This window comes from Lynx rufus, unplaced genomic scaffold (genome assembly GCF_022079265.1).
Source record: "Lynx rufus isolate CCGP_SWC_20201006 ecotype Redwood Valley unplaced genomic scaffold, mLynRuf1.p SCAF_1, whole genome shotgun sequence".
NCBI lineage: Eukaryota > Metazoa > Chordata > Mammalia > Carnivora > Felidae > Lynx > Lynx rufus.
The window spans coordinates 202,211,873-202,239,689 of record NW_025814823.1 but is presented as its reverse complement, the minus strand read 5'-3'; the positions used below and the strand labels follow the sequence as shown (position 1 = coordinate 202,239,689).

Below are 27,817 nucleotides of genomic sequence, written 5' to 3'. Positions count from 1 at the left end.
GAGAGAGAGAGAGATAGAGCATGAGCAGGGGAGGGGCAGAGAGAGAGGGAGATACAGAATCCCAAGCAGGCTCTAGGCTCTGAGCTGTCAGTTACAGAGCCTGACTCTGGCTCGAATTCATGAACCGTGAGATCATGACCTGAGCCGAAGTGGGACGCTTGACTGACTGAGCCACCCAGGCACCCTTGAAAGAGTTAGCTTTAAGTTTTGTTTGTTTGTTTGTTTGTTTGTTTGTTTTTTAGAGAGACAGAGAGAATCCCAAGCAGGCTTCATGCTCATCGTGAAGCCCAATGAAAGGCTGGATCCCATCACCCTAGGATCATGACCTGAGCCAAAATCAAGAGTCTGATGCTCAACTGAGTGAGTCACCCAGGTGCCCCTAAATTGTTTATTATTTTTAATAAATAAAAATTTAAAGTTTCTGTCTGACTAAAGCATATCTATGGCAGAAAAGTGATTGCCATCTGGAATATATAAAGGTCTCCTATAAATCAATAATAAAAAGCCAGAAAACTCAATAAGAAAATAGAGAAAGACTATGACAGTCATACTCAATTATACTTGTACACTCAAAAGACTATACCATTTACCAAAAAACACTTGAAAAGATGCCCAATATCACTAATAATCAGGGGAATACCAACAAAATAAGATGAATATTTTTCATCCTCCCTGCTAAAAAAGATAAAGATTTGTAGTACCTATTACTGGGAATGATGCAAGAATTAGTAATCTCAAAAACAGTTGGTGGAATATAAAATAGGGTTATTTTGAGAGTAATTTGTTTATACCTATCAAATTTTTAAATTGTCAGTTCCCTGTGATCCAGTCAGTCCACTTATACCAATATATTCCAAAGAAACTGCTGAAATTGTGCATAAAGATATACATTTATTGCAAATTGTTTTAATCAGAAAACATTTTGAAAAGCCTATCATGACTGCAGAGGCATGGTTAAAGTATATTATGGCCTGTCGGTTCAATAAAATTCTGTACGGTAGCTGAGAGAAATGAGCTAGATCTCTTTGCACTGACATAGAAAGTTCTCCAAGACAGTGGAAAAACAACACGTTTACGTGTTACAAAACAACACGTATTATGTGGTTCCTTTTAAATTAAGATGTATATGTATAAGCCGATGAACATATATATGTGGATATATAAATGCAAGAATGAAAAGATTCTCTTGTAACTATTAATACTAATTATCTTTGGGATCAGGAGTGGATTTAGGGGTTTAGATATGTAGGAATTTTCAAATTTTACTCTCTGTATTAATATATGCTTAAGTAGTTTGCACTGAGAATATATCCACGCAGTATTTACGCACTTTTAAAAATAAACCAAGGGATAGGTATACAACAAAGTAGAATGAATAAGTGAGTACAAGCTGAGAAGTGGGAGTTTGTTTTAATGGGATGATGAGACATCTAATTTAATGAGGGCCAAGGATGCTTCTATGGTAGAAACGGGAATTAAAGTTTATGGAGAGACAAATGGGACGAAATTAAAGAGAAGTCTGGAACTAGAAAGAGCAGTTCAGTTTTTCTGTTACAGCTTTGGTGTTAGTTAAGTGTCTTAAAGTTGCTAGAAAGGGCTATCAAATCTCAACGAAACCAACACGATGCTCCATTTGACCTTAGGTTAGGCGATATGGTAAAGACCAAATTGAGACAAATTCCACATCGAACTACCTAAAACTCACTCCCATTTTGTCGAGTTTATTCAAGGGTGACTTTGTTTTGCTCATACTTTGATTGCTAGACCTACCAAATGAGGTTAGGGTAGCAGGATCAGTTTCTCCCAAAGCAATACTGCAGAAAGAATTGCCCAAATCCACTTTATTTAGGAAAGGCCAGTTGGGCCTAGCAGGCATTTTGAATTTTATGGATTTCTGTCCATTACAGAGCCACTGCAAGAAGGCCTTATAGATCGTAGGAAAGAATTTTGAGATCCCAGTGACTTCCCATTTCTCTCATATAAAATCCCACTTCCTCCCGTTCGCTTAAAGGCTCTTGGTGATGTCTTCCCATCGCGATCCCTCATGCTCTCTCTCTCCCTTTTTCACTCTCATTCTACCTCAAAAGCAAATTATCACAGTGCAGTTTCCAGGGCTGACCAAGGCTGCTTTGCGTCCCCAGGGGCATTTGCTACTGATGACACCGTCATGCATTTGGGAAAGGGGGCTGTTCTCTTGCTAATTCTGCCTCCCAACCTCTTTTCTTAATTCCTAAGAAATAACAGAGGTCAGGCTTTGACTTTTCTTCAGATGTAACTGAGGACTGGGATTCCTTTGGGAAAGGAAGTTCAAGGCAGGAAAGGGAAAGATAACTGCCACTAGTAGAGGCTATTTTGAGAGCCTGTAGGCTCCAGGCCTGTTTCAGAATCCATTAAAGGGCTTCTTGTTGGCTTAACTCCTGGCCTGCTGCCATTGGTGAAGCCAGTTTACTCTGAAGTGAGACTTCTGAACATTTATTTTTCTCAAAGTTCAGCTCAACTGCTGAACGTTTTGGAGAAAGGAAAAAGTTAATTGCAGTCTATGTCCCTGCTTCGAGAAGTTAATCAACTCCTTTGTGCCTCAGTTTCCTCTTTTGTAAAATGTGAAGGATTATAGGAACAGCTACCATCTAGGATTATTGTGAATATTAAATGAGTTAATCTATGTAGAGCATATAGAGCAATGTCAGGCTGTTCTCATAACCTCTGGATACGTGTGACTTATTAGTAACTATGTCATAACGATTGAACTTAATGCTACATTTCCATTGCCTTATGCTTCTGGGTCTTTTAGTATAGGTGAAAAATTTACATTTTTCCTCTAATAAATTTTGCTTTTTGGCTTGGGATTGTTTTTCTAACCTGGTGGGACTTTTTTGACTAGACCCAATCATCCAACATATTGATTATTATCTTGAATTTACTATAGCACACTACCAGAGTTCTCTCTCATTGTGAATGATTTTTATTTATTTAATAAACTGATTAAGGGCTCTATTATGTGATGTGTTCCTGAATGCATGTGAGTATGTGTGTGCACACAGGAGTGGTTAAGGCAGGGATATAACCTCCTCATCTCAAACATGCATATAGTTTTTAATCACTGTAAAATAAGCTAAATTTTAAACGAGAGTCTGAGATGAGGTCAGGTAAATGAGATATTGGCTGTGGGCAGAGTCTGAAATAATTATGCCATAAAGATCTAGTATGGAACACTGATGCTTTGCATGGTTTTTATTAGAGAAACTTCTCTTGCAAAAATGCATGCCACAAAAGAAAGGCTTTTTTTTTAATCTTATCCCTTAACATTTAAAAATATTTAAATATATCACACCTTAAGGGCATGAACAGAGTGAGGTCAGTTTTGTTTAACAAAAACAGGGCAGCCTGTGAGGCTTGAAAAGAAAATCAAATATAGGACAAATCATAAGAAGCCCTATTTTTTGAAGGGAGTAGTAAACCAAGAAGTGATCCAGACAAAAAAACATCAGGTAGGTTTAAGAGTATTTCAAATTTATTTGTAGTAAGGGTTTTCCTTGGAGAATGCGAGCTTCGTGGATAAAGAGATAACCATCAAATAAATTTGGGGGAGTTGATAGATCTCAAGCTTTGTAGAGAAGTGAGAGCACAGAATGATAGGGGGAAGTACAAGTGATACCCTGTGGAAGAGAAGGAAGTGCTTTTGGTAGCCAAGGGGCCTACACGCCCAGGAAGAACATGAACCTGCCCTGCCCTACCCTGTCCTACGCAGGAAGTTTCAGGACAGGTCTGAGCAGAAAATGTACTGCATTGTGACTTTGACATCAAAGATGGCAGTGGTCCTGAGTGCAGAGGAACATTTCCTCTCATAATTCATGATGAATGTGATGTGTTCTAGGCTGTTTGACAAATCATTTCATGTTTTCTTTTCTGCAGGATAAAGGATTTGCAACACTGGAACATATGATTTCTCACTGCATTTGTCTCTGGAATCTTAAGGTTCTGTCAGGGGTGATAGCGGTTTCTAATTCTCCTAAACATCGTGTTGCCGCTTAATCAGAATTCAAATTGGACTGATTAAGGGTCTGAGGCAGTTTGTCAACTCCTGCATACTTATGCTGATAAGGAAGTTGGCTAAGATTGTGTTACACGTAAAGAAAAGAGGCTGCAAGGCACCACCGTTCATGCATTCAACCAACACTTAGGCCTGCCTCCTGTATTTCAGGCACTGCACCAGGCCCTGGGAATGCAGAACCAGCTGAGACATGGTCTGCTCAGGGAAGCCTTCTCGCTGGAGGACAAAACAACAAGAAAAGTGCCATTGGAGGCTCGTCCTAGGGCATGTGGCAATATAGAGGCAGGACGGCTACATCAGCCCTGCCGTGTCCTTAGGTAGAACAGGGAGTAAGGATCAGAGCAGTATCTCACTTCTAAACCAGACAACAAGATTGTAGGAGCTTTCCCCTGACCGGCAAAGGAGTGGCTTTTTAAAACAAGCCAGACATCCATCTTCTAGGGAGACCCTGGCACGTGCTCGTTGCCTCTGCCAATTTTTTGTGGACGGAAATCCCTAGGCGGGAAGAGCTGGTGAGTGTTTGGAAGTAGAGGAAGTCCCTCGAAAGGGGCTGCATTTCCTAAAGGGTGTCCCAAAGGGGCTGGACTATTTCCATCTGGGAGAAAAAGACTCCGGCAGGGAGGGCACGGGAAGGTGTATGTCTGGAGGCGTGTCAAGGCTTTTTCCATCTTGCCTGATGGGGCAAGAAGGAAAGATTTGTTCGTTTTATTTATTTATTTTCGATTTTTAAAGATTTTTCTTTTCCCTTTCCCCTCCCTCCCAGCCACTCCGGTTTGGGTTTTCCATATGACTCATAATCCCTTCCGAAAGTGGAGTCGAATTCATAAAAGTGGTGGAAGGGGGGGGGCAGGCTGGGAGCCCCGGGGAGTCTTCACTACCTACATTCCCACTCAGCCCCCGGCGCGAGCGGCGGCCGGGGCGGGGACGCCTAGCCTGCGCCGGGGATGGCGGATACTATTCACACCCCGGCGGCCGGGACCCGGTGACTGGGCGCGGGAGGGTCTGCAGCGGGCGGCGCTGCAGCAGCAGCCTCGGCACGGCCGCCGCCGCCCGCGGGCGCGAGTGTGCGCGGGTGTGGAAGGCCGGCGTGCGGGCCGCGAGGGGTGTGCGCGCGTGAGGCGGAGCGGGGCTCGCCCCTCGCCGGCGCCCGCCGCCCCGCCGGTGATCGCACTCCGGCCGTCTCCGGCACCTTCGGCCCCCCACGGCCGTTGGTCCGGGCGGGGGAGGGAGAAAGTGAGACTCGGTGTCATCACCATCCATTGTCAGGAGGGGAGGAAATTGGAATCCAGCAGTGGCGAGCAGCAGCTGGGCGGTCACATCTGGGAATGCAAAGCCGACCTCCCCCTCCTCCTCCTCCTCCACCACCTCCTCCTCTCTCACCCAGGATCACTTCCGAAACCACTTCGCCTTCAGCCCCTGCCTCGGCCAGAGGTTTCATTTTTAACTGAATATTTGCGAAAGCTGGAAGCGTGCGAGGGGGGTGGGGTGGGGTGGAAATAGCGGCTGCTTCTTTTCCAGGGATTTATTTAATGGGGATGTGTTCAAGGCAAGAGCGAATTCAGAAGGATATCGACGTCGTGATCCAGAAGTCCAGAGCCGAGAAGGACTGCCTGTTTGCAGGTGAGTTCTCGCCTTTCCGGAGGCTCCGACCCAGAGCCAGCTTCCCTTGCCCGCCCGCCGCCCCCCTTCCCAGTTTTCTGACCGCGACGTGTGTGGCTCGGGCTGGGGGTGGGTTGCACGTCCCCGTTCCGGGGTTCATTTGGCAACAGCTGCTGCAGCGGGAGCGGGAGCCAAAAGGGGGAGGGGGCGCCAGCCTCTCCCCTACTCCCCTCCCCCTTCCCCGCTCCCCCCTCCCCCTCCCCCCCAGTCTGGGGCGGCCACCAGCTCTGGGGGCAGAACCACCGTGGCCCGAGCCGGGGTCTAGCCGGAGGGGCCGTGCGTGGTCTTTTCAGCCCCTTGTGGATGCCCGGAGCGTCCCAGCCCGCCTCCGGGCTTTCGGCAGCGGCGGCCGAGCCGGGAGGGGAGGACCCGCGGGTTTGCGCAATGGGCTGAGCGGCGGCGGCCGGGAATGGAGCCCGCTGCGCTGCGCTACGCTGCGCTGGCTGGCTGCGCCCGGCGCCGAGGCCCCCGGGGGGCAGCGCTGGCCGGGTCTCCCCGCCTTCAGCTCCAGCTAGTCCCCACCGACTGGCAGCGCGTTGCCCCGGAAAGAGAAGGGACTCCCGGGGTTTCCGAGGCGCCCTGCTCCCCTGCCTGGGGGTCGCCTTTCGTCCATTTTGCTCCCCCGGGAGAGGGATCGGATTTTGCTTTCTCAGCCGCGAGCTCCGCGGGGGCAGCTTCCGGCCGCCCCTACCGGGAAATTCCCGCCGTTGCCATGGCACCCGGCACTTGTTGCGGGGGGCGGCCTCCCGCGGCACCTGGCCCGGGGTGCGCAGCATCCCCTTCGGCGTGGCGCGGAGAGGGGACCGCGCGGCTCTCCTGCCCACGCCTGCCGCCCCGCCAGGCCTTCCCTTGGCTCCACTAAATAGGGGGCCCAAGTCCTGACCGGGGTTAATAACCCAGTTAAGGGGTAGCTTTTAACAGGACTTTTCCGTTTCAGATTTCAGATACTCAGACTCCACCTTTACTTTCACCTACGTTGGCGGCCCCAAAAGGTATTTGTGTGTATAGAGTTGCTTCATTTCCTGTTCACAGGCTTGTGTTTCCTTTGTTCTTAGCATGTTCCTTGTTTGGGTATTTTTTTTTTTTTTCTTGTTGCTGTCCTTTAGCCACATCCCGAACTTGAGGTCCCTCCGTTTTGAATAACAGAGGGGAAATAAATGTGCCTGATTCAAGTGTGTCTAAGATCACGCCACAGGCAATGAGCAGAACTCTTGAACTGTTCATGTTCTGCTGTAGTAGCTTCTTGAGACGTTTGGGGGTTGATGGAGTTAAGCGGGTGCAGAACCGGAATACTAGGTATGAAGTGAAATACATACAAGATGAAAGATGTCACAAAGTAGTTCGATCACAATAATTTTCCTGGTGAGTTGGGGCTGCACGTTTCCATATTTTCTGAAGGTTGACATAAATATTCAGTCTCCCAATTCTCCATACTTTTTTTTTTTAAGGAGTGGTATTTTGTTTTTCACATTTAGTTTTGGAAAGAATTTGGAAGTTCTGTGTAGCTGGAGTGTATCACTTCTCTCTTGAGGGGGAGGTAGGACAGATGCCTATATTAGTACTAGATTGTTAACAGTGTGAGAGAAGTCCAATTCCAATTTTGTATTTAGGAAGTAGAGTTACAATGAAAGGTAGCCATTAAAATAGGACTTGCTGTCTTCACTTGTTAAGTTAGGATTTTCTGGGACACAGGTTTAAAAGAGCAGTGGCCACATGTGAGAACTATCAGAGATTTAGCCTTGCTGTTAGGACATGACACGCAGTATCATTTGATCACATTCCAAAATATCGGTTAGCTAATGGAAATGTTTATGAACATACAAATTGCAAAAGAAGCTTTCCTCTGTAAATACATTTTTTAAGGTTGGAATTAATGTGAGAATCTTTAAAATGCTTAGGATCTGTGCTGAAGTCTAGATATCAAAAAAGCTTTAATTAAGACGGTTATCACATTTCCCATATGTACAGCCTAAGCCTCAGGATTGGTGTATTGATTTGATTAACTAGTTGCAAATATAACACATATAACATGTGTACTTACTGAGAGAGAATGAAATTACCATACTTCTTAATTTATTGGGGTGCTGTCATCTTTGTAATTATGAATAAAAAGAATAATCGAGAGGAGATTCAGCTGAATTAACGCTGCTCCTGCACTCACTTTCCCAAGGAGGTTGGTGTATATCCTTTTGGATTATTTTAGCAGTTAAAATACGCTGTGTGGCCCATTGAACACATTCTCTCCCATTCTCTCCCATTCTCTCCCAGATATCTATTCAGGTAGATATCTACTTGAGTAGTCAGTTTCACAGTTAGGTTGTTCACCCAGTGAGAGGTGCGGCCTGGGGAATGTTGTGGGTCGGTTTTTCAAATAACTAGCTTATTTTCAGTAAGATACTTGAGTTCTTTTGGGCTCAGTTTACTTATCTGTACAATGAGGGAGTGAGCCAGACACTTAATCTCTAAGATCTGTTAGATGCTGCAGTAAGATTCTTTATCAGCAAATTATTGAACTGGTGTTAACACAGCAAGAGGTGGAAAAGGTATGAATGCCTCCAGGAGCAAAGCCAGGGGGGTTGGGATGAATAATTAACTAATTAAGATAACATCAGTTTTCACTGTAGGCAACCAGTACCACGGTTGCTCTTCAAGTAAGAGAGGTTTCCTTTTCTATGTAATCCTATTAAGGGATAGTATTTTCTTCTGTCTCTGATTTAAATACCTGGGACTTGTGTCTGTATTGCAGAACATACCGTCTGTTAAAGAAGAAAAATAACTCTTTGGGACTGTTGGTGTGATTGCTTTGTCTCCCCAAAAGCTTGTTCTCCAAAACAATATATAAAAGGTTGCTTTAGTATAATAATCATAATCCCTTTCATGATAATCCTTTATGGATTTATAGCTAATTGCAAAGAAGACATTTTTTTTCTGAAGAGAAAAATGCATTGTTTTCATTAACTACATTAGAATCTGATACTATGTATTTCTCATTGTGGCATGTCAGTTGGGCATTTAAAATTTTTTAAATCTCACTGTTTTGATTTAAAGTGCTTATCAACTTCTGATATTCCATTAAGAGTGTCCTTTCAGGTAAGCTAGACTTACTTCACCGTGAAAGGAGGTGGGAATCTTAAGGAGAGATAGTACATGATTATCTTGAATTCTTTAACTATCATTTTCTCTAAACCATTGAGGACATATTTAAAGAATAATTTTCAGTTCAGGTTGTAGATAAATTAAGCCATTGTCTCTGTGTCACACATTCTGAGAACAAGTTACACTTTGTTCTAAAGGCAAAGGTTGACCTTACATGCTACTGTTCAAATAAAGAAATAATATTGAGAATTTTTGTTACATGTGTATGTTTTATGTTTCTGTGGATAAGAGGAAATGCCCAGAGGCAGCTGTGTCTGGGCTGGCCAGTGGCCTAGTGAATTGGCCTTTCGTGTGGAGGTTGAAGTGCCCGTTAACATTTGCCATTCTGCTGCGTCGGTCGACTTTTGGTGAGGAATGAGGGAGAGCCGACGGTCAGCTGGGAGACCGAGTTCAGTTAGTTTTGCCTCATGGGAAGGTACAAGGAATTCTTCTTCTCACTTTCAGATGTACAAACTGAGGCTTAGAGAGTTTAAGAAACATGCTGAGATGTACTCAGTTTGGTGAAGAAGCTATGGAGTAAACCCTGTTCTGTCACACCAAAACCTGCGCTACAGTAGGTTTCTCAGCCTCCTTGACCATGGGGACACTTTAACATTGAAAGATTCTGTGGATACTTATTTGCGAGTGATAGTTTTAGTGTCATTTCATTGAGAAATAATGAGAAAGGAGGTGTTAAATGTTATGAATTTGGTTATTAGTACCATCTTCAAGTGCTTGAAAACATATGGTATGTATGCAGCCTAGATCACTTTATTCTAGCAATGCTCCTTGTAACACCTCTGATTCCCGGGTTCCTTAGAGTAACTTCACAGCCGTCAGTGGTTCAGGGCCTGCCATGGGCACCTTCTCGGCACTGCTGCTGGTTTCAGGGGTGTGCCAGCGTCTGGCCTCAACTCTAGACAGTTTGGAAGTTTATGCAAAAGTCATTCCTTCCCCATACTTGTCATGCTTCTGATCTCCTGCCTCCTCCTTTCTCCCTTATCGATGGACAGTAAAATCCTTAAGACCCACAAAGGTTTGGGGTTCTTCTGGTCCTTCATCTCACTTGCCGTCGGTCACGCAGTTAGTGGTAGGAGACACAGAAAGGGTAAAGTGGGTAGTGACAGCTACTAGAGATGGGAGAGCAGGCTGAGTCAAGAAAGACGAGGATTGGGCAAGGGAGCGCGATGGGCCTGGCCGGGGACCCTGGGGGGTTCCCTGATTGTGAGCTTCTAGCAAGGAAAGTATTGTGAGGATACAACTGAGATTTTAAAAATACACAAATAGTGTTGATAGTAAAAAAAAAAAAATTGAAAAGAAGAGATAAGCCAACAAAAAACAAAAAGAAACACACGATTTTTCCATCTTCTATTAAAGTAGTAGAGTTTATTCTTTCAGAAGTTTTTATGTCTGTATTCATATAAAGTATATACATCCAGATTGTATTATACTCTTTTGAGACCTCACTGTTTTTTTCACCCAAGAATGTAACAATGTCTTCCTTTTAGAAAGGATATGAGAATACGGAAATGTTTGTTAAACGGAGTTTTCTAATCAAGGAGTATGACTGCAGGACAAGAAATCTAATGTTAGAAATTACTAATGAGTTAGAAACTTAGTATCTGGCAGAATGTGCAGAGTGTATATACATATATATAGTGTATATATGTATATATATATATACCCATATACCTTTTATTGTAGGGACAGACACTCTTTCACGTGGTCATTGGTAGAGTGGCATCTTTGGAAGTGTGTCCCGCCCCCCGCCCCATCTTTTAGGATTTTCTGTTCATGTAAATGTTTTAGAACATCACGTGTAACACTAACAATAGTGTCAGCAATCCCTCCAATCACATGCTACCTCTTCTTTCTCCTGTGCCTTTGCACGTGCTGCAGAACACGCATCTACACCCTGTCTTCCCACCCCTTCCCCGCATTCATTGTTGGATCTTTGCTAAGCCAAATTCCCCTCTGAGAAGCCTTTCCTGGCATCCCCTTGCCTGTCCCTGTATTATTCTTTTAGTTTTTTTGTTTTAATATTTATTTATTTATTTATTTATTTATTTATTTATTTATTTATTTTGAGAGAGAGAGAGTGAGTGCTTGAATGAACAGGGGAGGGACAGCGAGAGAGAGGAGGGACAGAATCTTCAGCAAGTTCTGCGCTGTCAGAGTAGAGCCCGACATGGGACTCGATTTCATGAACAGTGAGATCATGACCTGAGCCGAAGTCAAGCTCTTGACTTGATCGTCTGTCTGACCTTGAGCCTCTGGGAGGTAGGGCCTGTCCTATTCACTGCATTTTTCCCTTGCCCCTAGCTCACTGCTTAGTACACTATGTTTTCTGAATAAGTAGATATTGAATCAATCATTATAGGAATGCTAAAAGGTCTTTTGGCAGGTGGGGAGCAATTTCCTAACTAAATGACTAGGTATAGAGATGATCACATACTTCAAAAAGCCCCAAATCTGGTAATGTCACTTGCAGTGGACTCTCTTAAGAATCTAAAAGTTGCCTTGCCAAGTTATAAGCCCTGTGGCATGCTCAAATGCTTTCAGGGGACAGGAAGATAATGCAGTGGCTTAACATTTGAAGAGAGTTATGAAGACTATGGCACACTGGAGAGTTTGGACTCTTAAAAGTATTTAATTTCAGTTTAAAAAATCAATAGCACTTTGGTGATCAAGCAAATTTTCTGGGGGCCCTAAATCACCTGGGCTCCCAGTGTTGAATTTCTTACTCATGGGATGTCATGGAGAGAGACAAGCTACTTGATTGCAAAAATGCATTTGTTTTGACTTTCTTAGAAAGGAGGAGTGTACAAAGGTGTGCAGGAATGGGGACATCGGGAGGGTGGCAAAGTAGAAAAAGATCATCTGAAAAAGATGAATCAATTTTCATTGTGAAAGAATTACATACTCACTCTAGAAATCTTGAAATACACAATTATTTTGAAACTATCAAGTGCTCCTTAAGATGTCATAAGGGAAAGAATGATCATTTTTTAAAATCAGAAATTACCGCATTCCTCTTGGCAATGGGGACTTGCTTCCCATAATCTTATACTGTATCAGTTGCTATTTTTTATAGTGTGTTCCTTGGAGCCCTGAGAACAGACATTGGAAATTGGGGTGCCTGGTGGAAGGGAGTGCAAAGGAAGCCGAGTGAGGGAATGAGATCTGGGCTCTCTCATCCCTTTGTAGACTATAGCTGCTTTGGCTCTTTTCTGTGTACGGTTTTTTTGAAAAAAGGTTTCATTGTTAAATGAATTTCAAAACCACTGACCTAAAATAGCCACCAATTTTTAACACAAATTTAACTTCATTGAAACTTACATACTAAAATATTTAAACCCCATTTACTTCACGGGTCAAGATAATACTCTTAATCATCTTTTTGGTCACAGTCTCTGCTATGCCTTTTGCCTACCGTACATCCTGTGTTTGCAACAAAGACGAGTAGGTCAGCTATTTGTCAGCTATTTTACATTTTATAGCTAAAGAAACTTAGGCTTAGGCCATTTAAATAGCCTACAGTTAGTATGAAGCAGGGTAGGGATATATTTCAGTGTAAGTCAATGTTTATGTAAGGTTGAGGGGCATTGGTTGAATTGGCATGACTAGGATAGTTGGGAATGTTTGAGGTTGGGGAAGGATTGCTTAGTGGGATGTCAGCCAGGGGCAGTACTGAACATTCCACTGGTTGGCAAGGAAAGTGCCCGAGCCCAGCGCTGAGCATTAACAGTGAGAAAATTATGTACATTGGCTGTGGAATCCTTACACAAATATTGGGCTGATCCGTTTAAATTCCCCATCATTTCTCTCGGCAGCATTTTGAAAAATACATATAAGTGAAAATTTATCAGTCCTAAAAATATTTTGTAATTCTCTGCACAGATTTACTGTTGGATAGATTGTGCTGTAGTTGATAAATCTTGCTTTAAGACAGCTGCCACTGACTTAGTGTGGAATTGTAAAGTTATTGGCGTGTAATCTTTCTTTTTCATTCTCTAAATTTTTGAAATCTTATTTTCCATGTACCCTCAGGAAACGCTAATAAGAAATAGGTTTTTATTAACAAAATAAGGCTTGTCATTCCTATTTTATTGTGACATAATTTAGGTTTTCTGTTCAGTTGTCTCACTTAAATGGTGGACACTCAACCCAGCCTATCAGAACAACTCGTGATCTCCTCGTTAAAAGAAGCTTCCCTTCCCAGCCTTTCCCTGATATCGCATCATCTGAACCTCAGGTCTCATGTGTCTCACCTCCCTCTTCATTTCTTTCCGCTTCATATGCTCCTCTGCTGACTCTTCCTTTGAAATCACTGTGGGCATCTTCATCCTTCCCAGGGTCCACATTTGGTCCCGGCCGTGATCACCTTGACTTACGTCAGTCACTTTAACCCAGTGTTTAAAAATTCTAGATTAACAGCCCCTCACCCATCCAGTTCATTGATACCTGAACTCTTTTAAGTATGAATTTAACCGTAGCATTTTTTCTGCATGGAAGCCTTCAAATATGACCACAGTTTTCTCCATATCAAATTTAAGCCCCCATTCTTGGCTTTCTAGGGCAACCTTCCTATCCAGTCGTATGCATTTCTTAGGCTTCCACTGTTTGTTTATTGACCTGGTCTCTTCATTCAACAGCAGGTTGTATTTAGTGCATTAAGCATGCACAGCTGTTGAAGGTTTATTGATTGATAGATTCTGTGTCACAAAATACGCTTGCTTTGGGTATCATGTTCATGATTTTTATTATCACCAATGCCAGTTCATTTAATCTTTTCTTTGACCACAGGTGGCATCTCTGTGAAAATATATGACGAATTTATGGTCAAGAAGGGGATAGAGTAAGATCATGAGTAGGACAAACAGAATAAGACAAAGTGAGATCTGAGGAGGATGGGATGAGAATGTGAATAGTTCTGGGTAGTTCTCGGTTCATTACAGAGTAATGGCAACAACAAGTTTTGGGTGTAGTTCATTTGCATGTCAGTGACATCCCAGTTTATGGCTGACACCTTCTTGGTATTAATGGTGGTGGGAGGGGGAGGGATGCTAAAGCAGAATGTTAAATTTAAAAGGGAATCATCCACTTAAACCTTTGTGCAGTCAGATCAGTTTTCTCTGTATAGGAAGTAGCAGAAAGCTAGCTGCTAACAGACTTTCCCCAAGAGGGTTTCTTTCTGAACATTTTGAAATGTAGATGGAAAAGATCTTACTCATGGCCTGCAAGTGTCCTTAGGATTTGTCAACCAACTCAGAAGTGCTGTAGTTATTTGGGTTTTCATCATTGTTTTGTTTAAAAAACAAGTATAGGTCATTATTCCAGGAATCCAAGAATCACTTATAGAATATTTACTGTACACAAAGTGTAGATTGGAGCCAGAGACTCAATGTAACTACTTTACATTTGTTAGGCTTTCACAGCTATGAAGAAAAAAGTTCAGACAGAATTGGAAAACAACAAAAATGCTGTTAAGGACAGAGCTGTGTCAAAGAGCGAATGTAAGTCAAATAAAAAAAGTCACAAAAAATCAATATTCTGTTTAAAGACTAGAATTCTGGTTCCCAGCAGAGTGCCTAGAATACAATAAATATTTCCTATTATTTCATTAAAAAAAAAATGTTACTTATTTTGAGGGGAGGGGAGAGACAGAAAGAAAGGGAGTGAAAGAATCCCAAGCAGATCTGAGCTGTCAGCACAGAGCCCGACGTGGGGCTTGATCCCACGAACCATGAGGTCATGACCTGAGCTGAAATCAAGAGTCAGACGCTTAACCAACTGAGCCACCCAGGCGCCCCTTTCCTACTACTTCTTAAACGACAGTCATATTTTTCTTACATTATGTGATAACATTCCCAAACTGTTTAATTAGGTGTTAGGTGTATGGCCAAATATGTCTGGGAAATGCTGAGATAAACAATATTAAACCTTTCTAATGGTTGGCATTTTAGAGCTTTTTATATATTACTGTACGTTATGCATATCCAAGAGGTGAATGAAATATTCAGGCTTTTCAGACTTATTTGAGCACAGATCTGGAACGTCTTGAGAGAGTTGTTTTGTGGAAAACACTTTGGCAAACTCTGAGTCTTAGTCATTAAGAATAGTTTTTGAGTAAACAGCAGTATAGTAGAAATAGAAATTGCCGATTCACATTGAGCCCTGAAGAATTTATTTTTGGTGATTTTTATAAAACTTGCTTTACGACCAGGAAAGTTTTGGTTAAAGGCATTTGGCATTTCGTGCCACTCACTGTTTTGTACGAGGGTTTATTTCTCTGTGTCTGTCACTTTGTCCTCAGTCGTGTTGAATCCATTTATGAGGGCTTTCAACTATTCTTCTTCACAGCCTTGAAGCCAGCAGGACCCAGTCTGGTGCAGGATTAGAAGTCAGCCTCATAAGGAAGTGTTTGAGATAAATAATGATTTTTGTGTAGCAGAAGTACTCATTATGTCCTCTTGAATTCTGCCGCTTTGACTGCAGTAGGGCATCTTAGTGAGCAGTCTTTGGTGGAGTATATACTTTTGGAGAAATTCATGGTAAGGGAAATCTGGAATTTATTTCAATGTTTTTCTTTTTTTTTGATAAATTACATCTAGAAATCAATGAAAGTATTTTATACAATTTCCACCCAGCGACCAAATGAGAAATTTACTGAAGGGGTTTTAAAATCTTTCTCAGAGTTTTTCCAGCATTAGTCAGGAAGCAAAGCAGACTCTTTTAATTTTTCAGACAGCGTCAGCCATTAAACTTTAGGAAGTCACCTTACTTTTGGTAACGCATGAATGGAGAATGAAGCCAGTGCTTTAAAGTGTACTCCTGTGGACTCAGGGCCAGGTGTATATTTTAAATGATGCATGTTAACAGTAGACCCATTCTCACATGAATAGTCCATAGCTGTGGTGATTCAGGGAAGCCAGTGGAACCTCACAGATACTGAGAATCCAGTAAATTCTAGTAGGTTTTTCGTTTGAAGTCAGTGCGCAGAATCTCAACTGAGTGAATTCATGGTTGTGATAATACGTTTGTCAGTCTGTATGTTTCTGTGGCATTGATCTTCTTAAGAACAAAGTCTTAGATATTGTTATGGTGAAGATCTAAGCAGGATGTTAAGATCCACTTCATAAGGTAGAAGCTGGTGCTGTCATCATTTCTCATTAAAATGCACCACAGCTAGATCTGAAAAAAAAAAAAAAAAAAAAAAAAAGGCCCTCTAGCTGTCAAGCAGTCATCACTTTATTATCACCACAGAATTTGATATGATTTCTCTAGTGAATGGTCAAATTCATTTTTAGTTAGCTAGGAAAAAAGTTTGAATAATTCACTGTGAGCCAGAATCTTTCCTGATTCTTTTTGGAGCAGTCCATCCTTATGGGAAAACCAGCCTAGAATGGTGATTTAATTAATTCAATTAATATGAGAATTGCATATTCTTGGCTGAATGTGACGCCCAAATGATAAAATTTGGACCAAGAAAGATTTTATTTTATTTTATTTTTTAAAAAGTTTATTTATTTATTTTGAGAGAGACAGAACACAAGTAGGGGAGGGGCAGAGAGAGAGGAGGACAGAGGATCCAAAGTGGGTTTTGTGCTGATAGCAAAGAGCCCAATGCAGGGCTCGAGCTCACCAACTTGAGATCGTGACCTGAGCCAAAGTCGGCCACTTAACCAATTGAGCCACCCAGGCACCCCAACCAAGAAAGATTTTAAACTTCATTTTTTAAAAATCATACTAGTTTGGTTTTCTTTTTAAAATGAAGTATAATTGACATATAGCATCATATTAGCTTCAGGTGTACAGCATAATGATTCGATATTTGCATGTAGTATGGAATGATCACCACAATATGCCTGATGAACATCTGTCACCACACATAGTTACAAAATTTTCTTTCTTGTGAGAAGCACTTTTAAGATCTACTCTCCTAGCAACTTTTAAATATGCAATACAGTGTTATTAACTGTAGTCATCATGCTGTACATTATGTCCCCATGACTTAATTAGAACTAGAAATTTGTACCTTTTGATCCCCTTCACCCATTTCTTTTATCACCATCCCCATTTTGATTTAATATGAGCTTTCTGTGTTGACTTCCTATGTCATTGATTTAAAGTTTCCAGTGTTCTCGGGGCGCCTGGGTGGCTCAGTCGGTTAAGTGTCCGACTTCGGCTCAGGTCATGATCTCACGGTTTGTAAGTTTGAGCTCTGCGTCGGGCTCTGCGCTGACAGCTTGGAGCCCGGATGGACCCTGCTTCAGATTCTGTGTCTCGCCCTCTCTCTGACCCTCCCATGTTGATGCTCTGTCTCTCTCTGTCTCTCGATAATAAGTAAACATTTAAAAAAGAGTTAAATTTCCAGTATTCTCAATTCTTGATGTCCAACATACACGAAATCCTTTCCAGCTGTAGGTAATCGGCATGGAAAAATCTACTTAGGGCAGGAGTTTTGCAGAAGCTTTTTTTTAAAACAGAAGTGTGACATTTCCTGTCTTTGGGGTACATTCTCAGAAATGTTACATTTCAGACGCACTTTTAAATGAAAATACAGGTACTTACCATTACATACCTATTAGAATGGCCAAAATTCAGAACAGTGAAAACACCAGATGCTGGTGAAGATGTGAAGCAACAGGAAGCCTTGATTCATTGACAGTGGAAATGCAGAATTGTCCTGTCATTAGAAGACATTTTGTCAGGGGTGCCTGGGTGGCTCAGTTAGTTAAGCATCCAACTCTTGACTTCAGTTCAGGCCATGATCTCTTGGTTTGTGAGTTCGAGCCCCGTCTCGGGCTCTGTGCCGACAGCTCAGAGCCTGGAGCCTGCTTCGGATTCTGTGACTCCCTCTCTCTCTGCCCCTCCCGAGTTCGTGCTCTGGGTCTCAAAAATAAATAGCCATTAAAAATAATAATAATAAAAAAAAGAAGACAGTTGGGCAGTTTCTTACAAGAATAAAGATGTTCTTACCACAGTGTCCAGCAGTCACACTCCTCTGTATTTACCCAAAGGAGTTGAAAACTTAAGTTTACACAAAACCCTCACATGGATATTTATAGCAGCTTTATTCAAAACTGCCAAAACCCGGAAACATCTAAGGTGTCCTTCAGTTGGTGAATGGATAAATCAACTGTGATACATACAGACAATGGAATATTATTTAGCACTAAAAAGGAATGAGCTACCAAGCCTTGACAAGACATGGAGGAAATAATTCCTATGACTAAGTGAACAAGACCAGTCCGAAAGGCTGCATACTGTATGATTCCATCTACATGACATGCTTGAAAAGGCAAAAATATGGAGACAGTGAAAATATCAGCGGTTGCCAGGGGTTACAGGAAATAATGAATAGGCGGAACAGAGTGTTTTTAGGGCACGAAAAATAACAATGGTGCATACATGTCATTATACATTTTTACAAATGCATAGAATGTACAACACCAAGAGTGAGCCCAAGGGTAAACTATGGACTCTTGGTGATAATGATCTGTCACTGTGGGTTCATCGTTAGTAACAAATGTACCACTCTGGTGGGGGCTGTTGATCATGGGGGAGGCTCTGCATATGGGGGATAGAGGGTATATGGGAAATCTCTGTACACTTTGCTCAATTGTGCTGTCTCCAAACTGCTCTAAAAATGAAAGTCTATTAAATAGCCAGAAAAAAAAAAAAAGTCAGGTGCTTGCCAAGACTTTTTCAACTTCTAAATAAGGATTCTGATCTGTAGAAAGTTTAAGAACTTCTTTTTACATGATACAGGCATGTAAATTTGAATTAGGAAAATATAAAATTAACGATTTTTATTAAATAAAAGTGCCTTGGCATAAAACTAAAATGCATAGCCTATATTATGGATTTAGTATGCAGCTAATTACATAGCAGACAGTCACCATTTTAAATTATGTTTCTATCAGTTTTTTCTAAGTATACTAAGCAATAAATAATCAGTATTCCAAGAAATACTAACACCTGTTACAGAAATTCTATGCCTGTTAATTTTTTAGTTGCCGTAGAAATACATAATGCCGGTGAACTTTTCAAATAAAATCAAGTAGGAGTTGGTGCCATCAGATACTTCTGTGGCTGAATACTGAGCGTAAACACAAAACATATTTGAAATGTGTATGTTGTCTCTCTTGCACACATGATGCACGGACGCCCCCACAGACATTTGTGTGCACATACCTGCAACACGTTGAAGTTACAATGCGTTTTAAGTTTTCCTCCTAAACATGCAAAAATAACCTAAACTGCATTTGCAGACATTAAGAAAATAATAATATACCTATTTCTTTCTCCCTAACCACCTCCCCACCCACAACATGCACATACACATGCACAGGCACACAGTTCTCAAAGATAGAAAGTAATGAGAACTTCATCGCACTGGAAAGTTTTTGTGGGCAGGAGGAGTAGGCAGGTGAGGGACACCTCATAGTTTAAAAAACTAATGATTATGGCTTTTAGAACCACCACAGATATACATACAATTCTTGTAAGTCCAGCTTTAAATTGGACCATGTTTACAGGTTAATTGTAGTCTAAATATTTTTCAGGGTTTATGAAATTGCATTTTATAGTTTCCAAAGGAAATATTTCCAGTGTTGGTTGAGTTATAAGATTATTATTTTTTTAAATGTTTATTTTTGAGAGAGAGAGAGACAGTGCACGAGCTGAGGAGGGGCAGAGAGAGAGGGAGACAACAGCAGAGATCCTGATGTGGGGGCTCGAACTCATGAACCATGAGATCACGACTTGAGTCGAAGTTGATGCATAACCGACTGAGCCACCCAGGCACCCCAAAGTTATAAGATTATTTTAAACATTCTTTGTAACTCCTAACATTACAGTGCAGTATAACAGAATGGACAGATTGATTTGGTTTCCTTTTAGATAACCAAATGACTTAACCTCTTTGAAAAGTCTTGATTTTATCATCTGTGAGATGGCGGTAATATTGCAAGGTTTTCAGGATTGAACTTGATAATATGCTTGGGTCCTGAGGACTACTGTCAGGCTCAGTGGTTTGCTAGAAGGAATCACAGGGCTCAGAAAGCTGTTATACTCACAGTTATAGTTTATTATAGCAAAAGGGTACAGAATAAAATCACCAAATGGCAAAGGCTCATCGGGCAAAGTCCAGGAGACGGGCACAAGTTTGCAGGTGTCTTGTCAGTAGAGTCCTATGGACACACTTAATTTTCCCAGCAGTGATGTGGGACAGCACAGGCAAAGTGTTGCCAACCAGGGAAGCTCACCTGAGCCTGGGTGTTCAGGGTTTTTATGAGGGATCAGTTACAAAGGCATGTTGCACCTTTATGAATTGACCTCAGCTACTCAGAATCCAGCCTCCCAGAGCAAAAATGGTTTCACCATACATCACATTTGTTAGCATAAACTGAGCAAAGTGGTATTGCATGGCCCAAGACTTAGGGCATACGGAAGCACTCTTACCAGGCAGAATATTCTAAGGGCTCAGAGCTTATTTCCTCTGTAGGGAAAAACGTTTTTCTGTTGTTGCTGTCGTTTTTATAGGGAACAACTTTTAATTTCACGGCTGCATCATCGCTTTGCCCAATAGGCAAGTGGTGGTTCCAGGGCCGAGTGACACAGGGTAACCATGAGATGAAGTGCAATAGTCTGTTGAGGGTCAAGCTCTCACTTTTGCTGATGCTGGCAGATAAATGTCACAACTTCCTCCTACACAGCAGTTAGCTAAAAAGTTTCTTTCAATATATGTATGTATGTATACGTAAGTGAAAAGCATGAATTTTGTTATCAAGAAATAACTGAACAAAGGCTCACTAAACAACTGATACGGGATAAACAGATCCTAATTCTTGCTTCTAAGTTACTGTCACGTTTTTGTCCCAAGCAAATTTCTCATTTATTCCATGGAAAGGGTAAATGAGAAGCTGTTGGAAGGAAAAGGTGGCTAAAGCAACTTTATACACTGGATTGCCTCAACATTTACATTTTTTTAAATGTGTATTTATTTATTTTTTTAAATTTTTTTTTAACATTTATTTATTTTTGAGACAGAGAGAGACAGAGCATGAATGGGGGAGGGTCAGAGAGAGAGGGAGACACAGAATCTGAAACAGGCTCCAGACTCTGAGCAGTCAGCACAGAGCCCGACGCGGGGCTCGAACTCACATACCGCGAGATCGTGACCTGAGCCGAAGTCGGACGCTTAACCGACTGAGCCACCCAGGCGCCCCTAAATGTGTATTTATTTTTGAGAGACAGAGGGGGACATTGCTAGCGGGAGCGAGGGGCAGAGAGAAAGGGAGAGAAAATCTTAACAGGCTCCATGCTCAGCGAGGAGCCTGATGTGGGACTCAATCCCATGACTGTGAAATCATGACCTGAGTGGAAATCAAGAGTCAGATCCTTAACCGACTGAGTCACCCGGGGTCCCAACAGCATTTACATTTTTAATTAAAGTATCTGGTTGATAATTTAAATTAATTTTAGGGGCATCTGGCTGGCTCAGTCGGTTCAGCGTCTGACTTCGGCTTGGGTCATGATCTCTCAGCCTGTGGGTTTGAGCCCCGCGTCGGGCTCTGTGCTGACAGTTTAGAGCCTGGAGCCTGCTTGAGATTCTGTGTCTTCTTATCTTCCTGCTCCTCTCCCGCGTGCGCTCTCTCTCAAAAATAAATAAATATTAAAAAAAAAAAAAGTTAATGTTAAGCCGTGTTGTAAAGGGAAAGATCCTCAGATTCTCTGGGAGAAGGTGTTCGGGACCAGATATTTACCGTAGGCTCACCGCTTCTGCCTCCTTCCTTACCCTGCACCCGTGGTCTGTAGCCTTACTTTCTGTAGCCCCCTCCCCTCTACTTCACACCCCCTCCACGTTCTCTATAAGCTCCCGGTGTTTTATCTTTTTCCACAGTGACTCTCAGGGCTCTTGGAGTTGCTGTGACACATAAGGTGGGAAACAGTGTGGCTGAGCATAGAGGTCATCTATGAACCAGCCGTGTTCCCATTGCTCCTCCATTGACTCTGTGTGTGTCTGTCTTTGTGGAAGTCTGTGTACGATTTCTGTGGAGCAACTATTATCAGAATTAAAGCATACCACCTGGCAAATACATGAATTGATTTCCCCCACACCCCCCAGAAAACTTGCTTAAGTGCCGCACACTCAGAAAAGAAAAACACTGTTGTCTCATAAAGTATGTTTCACTTTCATGTGCCTTTCCTCTGCTAGAAACTAAGGCCGCCCTGCTTGAAGGGTTAGCCTTTCAGTAATGTGGGAGGCCATGTGTAAGAAGACAGAATTAGAAAATCAGATTTAAATTAAAAGAGTAAAATCTTCATCTGTCTGGCACAGATCCATCAGCCCTGTATGTTTTTATGACCTAAGGGCATGCCTGATTTTCATAAAAGCAATGCATTAGCATTCAAACAAACAAGCAAAAATTATTTTTGATACCCTACTTGAAAGGGTGCATGAATACTTTAAGTGTATTAAAAATTTCACAGATGGTTGAAATTGTATAAAATGCTGAGTTTTACCTTTTTTCATGCATTAAAACAGACCTTGTTTTCTTAATAATGAATTTACGTAGATACTTTCCCTAATAATAGGACATTAGTGAGTCTTAGTTCCAACTCAAAAGAATATGTATTACCATAGGTATACTAGAACAATCAAATCTGTCTGATTCCATTAAAAATCCTACTTTTTCCTAAAATCTTAAAAGAACTTAATGTCTTAACTATTTCTTGTTTTATTAAAAACAATTGTTTTTAGGGGACGCCTGGGGGCTCAAGTTGGTTAAGTATCTGGCTTTTAGTTTCCTGTAGGCTCAGGTCTTGATCCCTTGGTTTATGAGTTCAGGCCCCACAACGGGCTCTATGCTGACAGTGCGGAGCCTGCTTGGGATTTTCTCTCTCTCCCCCTCCCTCTGCCCCTCACCCGCTTGTTCTAGCTCTTTCTCTCTCTCTCTCTCTCTCTCTCAAAATAAATAAATACATAAGTAAACTTAAACAAACAAAAATGTTCCAGTGAAATACAATTGAGCAATTGAAATTTGTTTTCCCAATATCTACAAGCTTTTTTTTTTTTCTTTTTGGCTTTAAGTGTGTTTGGCTTTGAATCCAGTTCTTCCATTCTTGAAGGTCTGTCAGGTCACTGATCTATGAGGCAAACATCATTTAATCATCCTGGATGTGGGTAGATGGTGACTTTTAAGCATCTTTTATTTCTTGTCCCTAAAATGGTGAGGGGGGCGGGGGTTGGCTTTGGGAAGCTGGAAAAAAGCGATAGTGAACATTCCTCTTTGATCATCTATAGTAACAAGTTTATTATTCTTATAGCTTCAGATAGTCTGAGAGCTTCATATAAAACTTAATTTCAGTTTCAACTAGTTGTGAAGCACTTAACCCAAAATAAAAGTCTTTGATGACTCCAGAATCAAAACAGAAGTTTCTTTCATCCTGAAGTTCTTTAGAGTCTGTGAGAAGGCCTGAGTGAAGAAGCAAACTGTTTAGTTTGGTCATTAAGGGGGAACTAATTAATTCAGTGGTTACTGTGATTGGAAACCAAATAACCGAGCTTGTTAGAATCGTTTCTAAAATGGCACAGACTTTGTTCAGGGACGAGAGGGAGTGTAAAGACATGGCTTTGTGACTTACTTTGGTGGTTTAAAACCTTTCTTTGTGTTTTGTTTTCTTCTGTGCTTGATTTCGTAGTTATTATTTCACATCCTCTGATTAGTGCTTTGGCTGCAAAGCAGTGTAACTGTTGCTCATGGTACCCTTGGTCATATGGGCAAATGGCAGTACTGATGGTGGGGTATTGCTGTTTGGTCAAGGCTGTGTCATTAGAAACTTGTTTTCCCAAATGTCAGTACATCCTCCTCTTCTGCTGAGTGGAGAAACCTAGATGTGAGGTGAGGCTGATTGAATACACACCGGGGTGGGGCTAACATTTGATGTCAGCTTCTTTGCTTGTCAATTGTTCGTTGCCTTTAAATATGAACAAAAAGAGTTACCACCAAGAATATGAAAGTAACATTTGCTAAGCTAAAATTTAATGAAATCATTTTGGCTTATTTATAGTCACTTAACATTTTCAGTTCATGTGTTAATATTAATTCTACTTACTGGAGAGAAAGTACAGAAAATGTTATTCAGTCTGATAACCACCTTGTTACTAGAGAAATGTAGAAGTTTGGCATTTTAAATATCGGATGTTTCAAGTTAAAAAAAATTGCCAGTGTCCTGTAGCACGGAGAGATATCTGTGCCTGCTTGTGTCCCTTTAATCTTTCCCTTATAAAATTAAGCCTAGAGGCCTTATACTATTTTAAATTTTCAAAATTAGGTTACATAAATGTTGTGTCAGACTTCCAATTCATAAGTAGTATCCTTACGAATAGGAATATAGGATATATTTATATCCTAATTGCTTAACTGTGGACCAGAGGTGAACTTAGAATAATGATGGTGTTTTCAAATGTTAGTAAACTGTTTTTCTGTGATCTCATATACAAGTGTAATGGCTCCCTGCCGCCCCCTTCCCCCCCCCGCCCCAGCTAATATTAGAACATATGGTCTGATACATATGAGTACATTTGGGGAAGGCAGGACAGAAATCAGGATTGACCTGGAAAAGACTTGGTCCCAGTATTTGTGGATTAGGAGGGGGAGGGACCAAAAAGGAACTGGAAAAGCAGTGACCAGTAGACCGAAAGGTTTAGCAGCAGAACTGGGGTAGCGGGGCAGGGGCAGGGATTTCTCCTAAAAGGTTGAGGAGAGTTCCTGTGGTCACTCCCTGCTGCAGGGCTCAGACTGAGAGCCATCCACCTAGGAAATGATTTAAACACCCTGTTTCTAGCTGGAAGGTGAATGCTTTATTTACTTTGAGGAAGATATTTGACCCCTCAGTAGATTCCATCAATTTCAGATGTAGTGTAAATACATTTTCCCTTTGGCTATTTTACAAGGACATTGAGGATTAATTGTATTTAAAAGAAAGTAGCTCTTGAACTCCGGCATGGAACTCCCAGGAGATGAGGAGCTGTTTATCATTTTCTCATCATTCATTCTATATTCATTCATTTAACAAATATTTGTTGAATACCAATTACACTGAAGACACTATAACAGGTGCCCTAAATGGGAATACAAAGATGAATGATTAGGGTGACTTCTGCCCTCTTTATATTATGTGTTCATATTTTATTTTTAAAATTCCCAATATGTGTAATTGTGCTAGGATATAACATTGCCAATCTCAGCAATGGTTGATCTTTGACCAATATCACTGACATATATATTTACTTTGTAAGTTCATTTTTCCTTTCCGATTTTAGAACTACTCTAACTTCTACTGTAAAAGATGTACAACATAACTTCATGTTTTTTTCCTAAATTATAATCTGTGCTATAAGAACTATTTTTTCTTATTTAAAAAAAAAACACAAGTAATAATAGTAAACAAACAAGAAAAACAGCTCCTTACACTTCACTTCTTCCATTTAAGATACATCTATCATATTTTTATTTATTTATTTTTACATGTGTCTTATTTTACATAGCACACCTAGAATTGTTTGTTACTTAATGAAAATATTACTAGGTAGAAGCTTAAAAAAGTTTCTAATATTTATATTCTTTTTAAAAAATTTTTAAAGTTCATTTATTTTCAGAGAGAGAGAGAGAGAGAGAGAGAGTGAGCCGGGGAGGGGCAGAGAGAGTGCAAAGGAGATCATCTCAAGCAGGCTCAGCACTAGCAGTGCAGAGCCTGATGAGAGACTTGAACTCACGAAGTGTGAGATCATGGCCTGAGCTGAAATCAAGAGTCGGACTCTCAACCAAATGAGCCACCCAGGTACCTCTCTAATATTTATATTCTTTAACTAGCGTTACAAAGCATGTGTTAATCCATAGTTTGAATTAAAATATGTTAATTATCAGGGATATGAACTTAAGATATTTCCAATGAATATTGATAGGATGTTCTAGTACAAGAATGCATGCCTTTTTTGGGAAGGCTAGTGAAGATTTCCTAGCTTAGGTGATATTTATTTATTTATTTATTTATTTACTTATTTATGAGAGGGGGGGCAGGGGCAGAGGAAGAGAGAGTCTTAAGCAGGCTCCACGCCCGCACTCCAGAGTCCTGATCGTGGGGCTCCATCTCATAAGAGTGAGATCATGACCTGAGCTGAAATCCAGAGTTGGACACTTAACTGACTCAGCCACCCAGGAGTCCTTTAGGTGAGTTGTTAGCTGGTTGGTTCTTGAAGTTCATTGAATAATGAGTGAACAGTTTTGACTACCAGCCTGAAAATGTTAATCTTTAATTTCAATCAGAGCAAGTGAAAGCAGATAAATTAATAATGTGTGCCCGATTCTCTATTTTGGGTATGAAAAGAAATAAAGACTCTACCTCCTAAATTAGGATAGAAGCGAGGAGTATTTCTCTCCTTGATTATTTCTCAATTTGGAATTGTGTTTTTGGAAAAGGAAAATAATAGTGCTGATGTCAGTAACCTTTGTCACTGCCAAATGACGTAGATACGTTGATGTTTTGAACTAGTTGTATAAAACCATAATTAAGCGTGTAGTCTCAGATGAATATCTGTAAAGATGTACGAATGCTGAGCTAACATGAAAATTATGGGTTGGAAAAACAGTGGATTGAGAATAATAAGTGGTAACTAAAGTTATATGTATATATTCATTGATTCTGTTTCTCTTCAATTTACATAATGTCATAAAACTGATAAAGTGCCTAAGTGTAGACTTGACAGAGAACCAGCATCCAACTGCTGCTTAAATCACATGAGCCTGTCAGAAACGTTATGACAGTATTTTAGGGATAACTTACTGTTATTTGTGAACCACGGTCAGGAGTGACTTCTAGGACTCATTTGACTTCATCTTTATAGCATAGACTTTTAAAAATGATTATATCCGTATGGCCACTTTGAAAGCCAGTTTAGTAAGTGTCACAAATGGCAGATATTTCTCTTCCTGCCTGCTGTTCCTTCCCCAGAAGCAGGGTATGGCATGAGGTCTCTTTGTAGGTGGTGTGCTTGCTGGTCAATCCGGGGACTCGTGGTTCTTTTGCATTTCCATCCAGTGAAGATCAAATCTTAGCATTTCTGTTGCTTCAGCTGGTCCATTTATAGCAATTGCTCCAGACTAGTTATCTGTATGTTTCTTTTTCAGGAATGCAGGTTTTCTGATATTCCTAATCATTCTTTTTGTATTTAAAAAAAGTTGATTAAAGAATGGGGATCAGCAATCCAGGAATTCCGGAATGCACAGCAGTCTTTCAGGGCATGGAGCACCACAGGAGAGCTGTTTGTCTTGAAATCTGTGTGTGTCAGGATGTGTTTATTTGCTAATGACAAAATACTCAACTCAGATTGGCTGAAATAAAAAAGAATTTTCTTGTTTATCTAGCTCTAGATTGGGTGGTAAACTGGGTTTCCGAGTTGACTGGTTTAGAGCTTAACGGTGTCTTCAGCAACTTGGTTTCTTTCCAGAGGTCGACTCTTGCCTTCCATGTCGGCTAGTATCCCTTCCTCGTGGGATTGCGAGACAGCTGCTGAAAACTCCAGTGCTTTTTCCTCTTCCATATCCAGAGAGGGGAAATGCTTTCAAAAGCTGATTATTTTAGGCCTCAATTCCATTCCCATTGCTAGAGTCAGGGGTAAAATTAGCTGTCCTCAAATTAGCTACCCTGAGGAAGATAGGATATGATGATGAATAATAGGAACATTTCTAAGAAAAAGGGATTAGATGTTGGTGTGACAACCCCGAAGTCTGCCGGAGAGAGTTTTTCCACCTCCATTTCACAGTTTATTTTTCTGTTGGGCCTTGGAAAATCTAGGGAGCAGTTGGACTTATCTTAGGCAAATAAGTGTGCTGTGTGATGTGAGGATAGGCCAGTCTGACACACAGCGTCTGTAGCACAAATGAAATACCCTCCTGGATT

At 41.2% G+C, this 27,817-nt stretch overlaps 1 protein-coding gene across 1 annotated transcript in view; it reads left to right on the top strand.

Moving 5' to 3' along the window:
• Positions 1-5,287: 5,287 nt before the first annotated feature.
• The window catches only part of PARP8 (poly(ADP-ribose) polymerase family member 8), a 178,806-nt gene continuing 156,276 nt past the window's right edge, over positions 5,288-27,817 (top strand). The window contains exons 1-3 of the mRNA XM_047092789.1: positions 5,288-5,482; positions 5,570-5,671; positions 6,648-6,702. Coding sequence (XP_046948745.1) covers positions 5,377-5,482; positions 5,570-5,671; positions 6,648-6,702 — 263 coding nt within the window. The 5' untranslated portion in view covers positions 5,288-5,376. The remainder of the gene's footprint in view (positions 5,483-5,569; positions 5,672-6,647; positions 6,703-27,817) is intronic.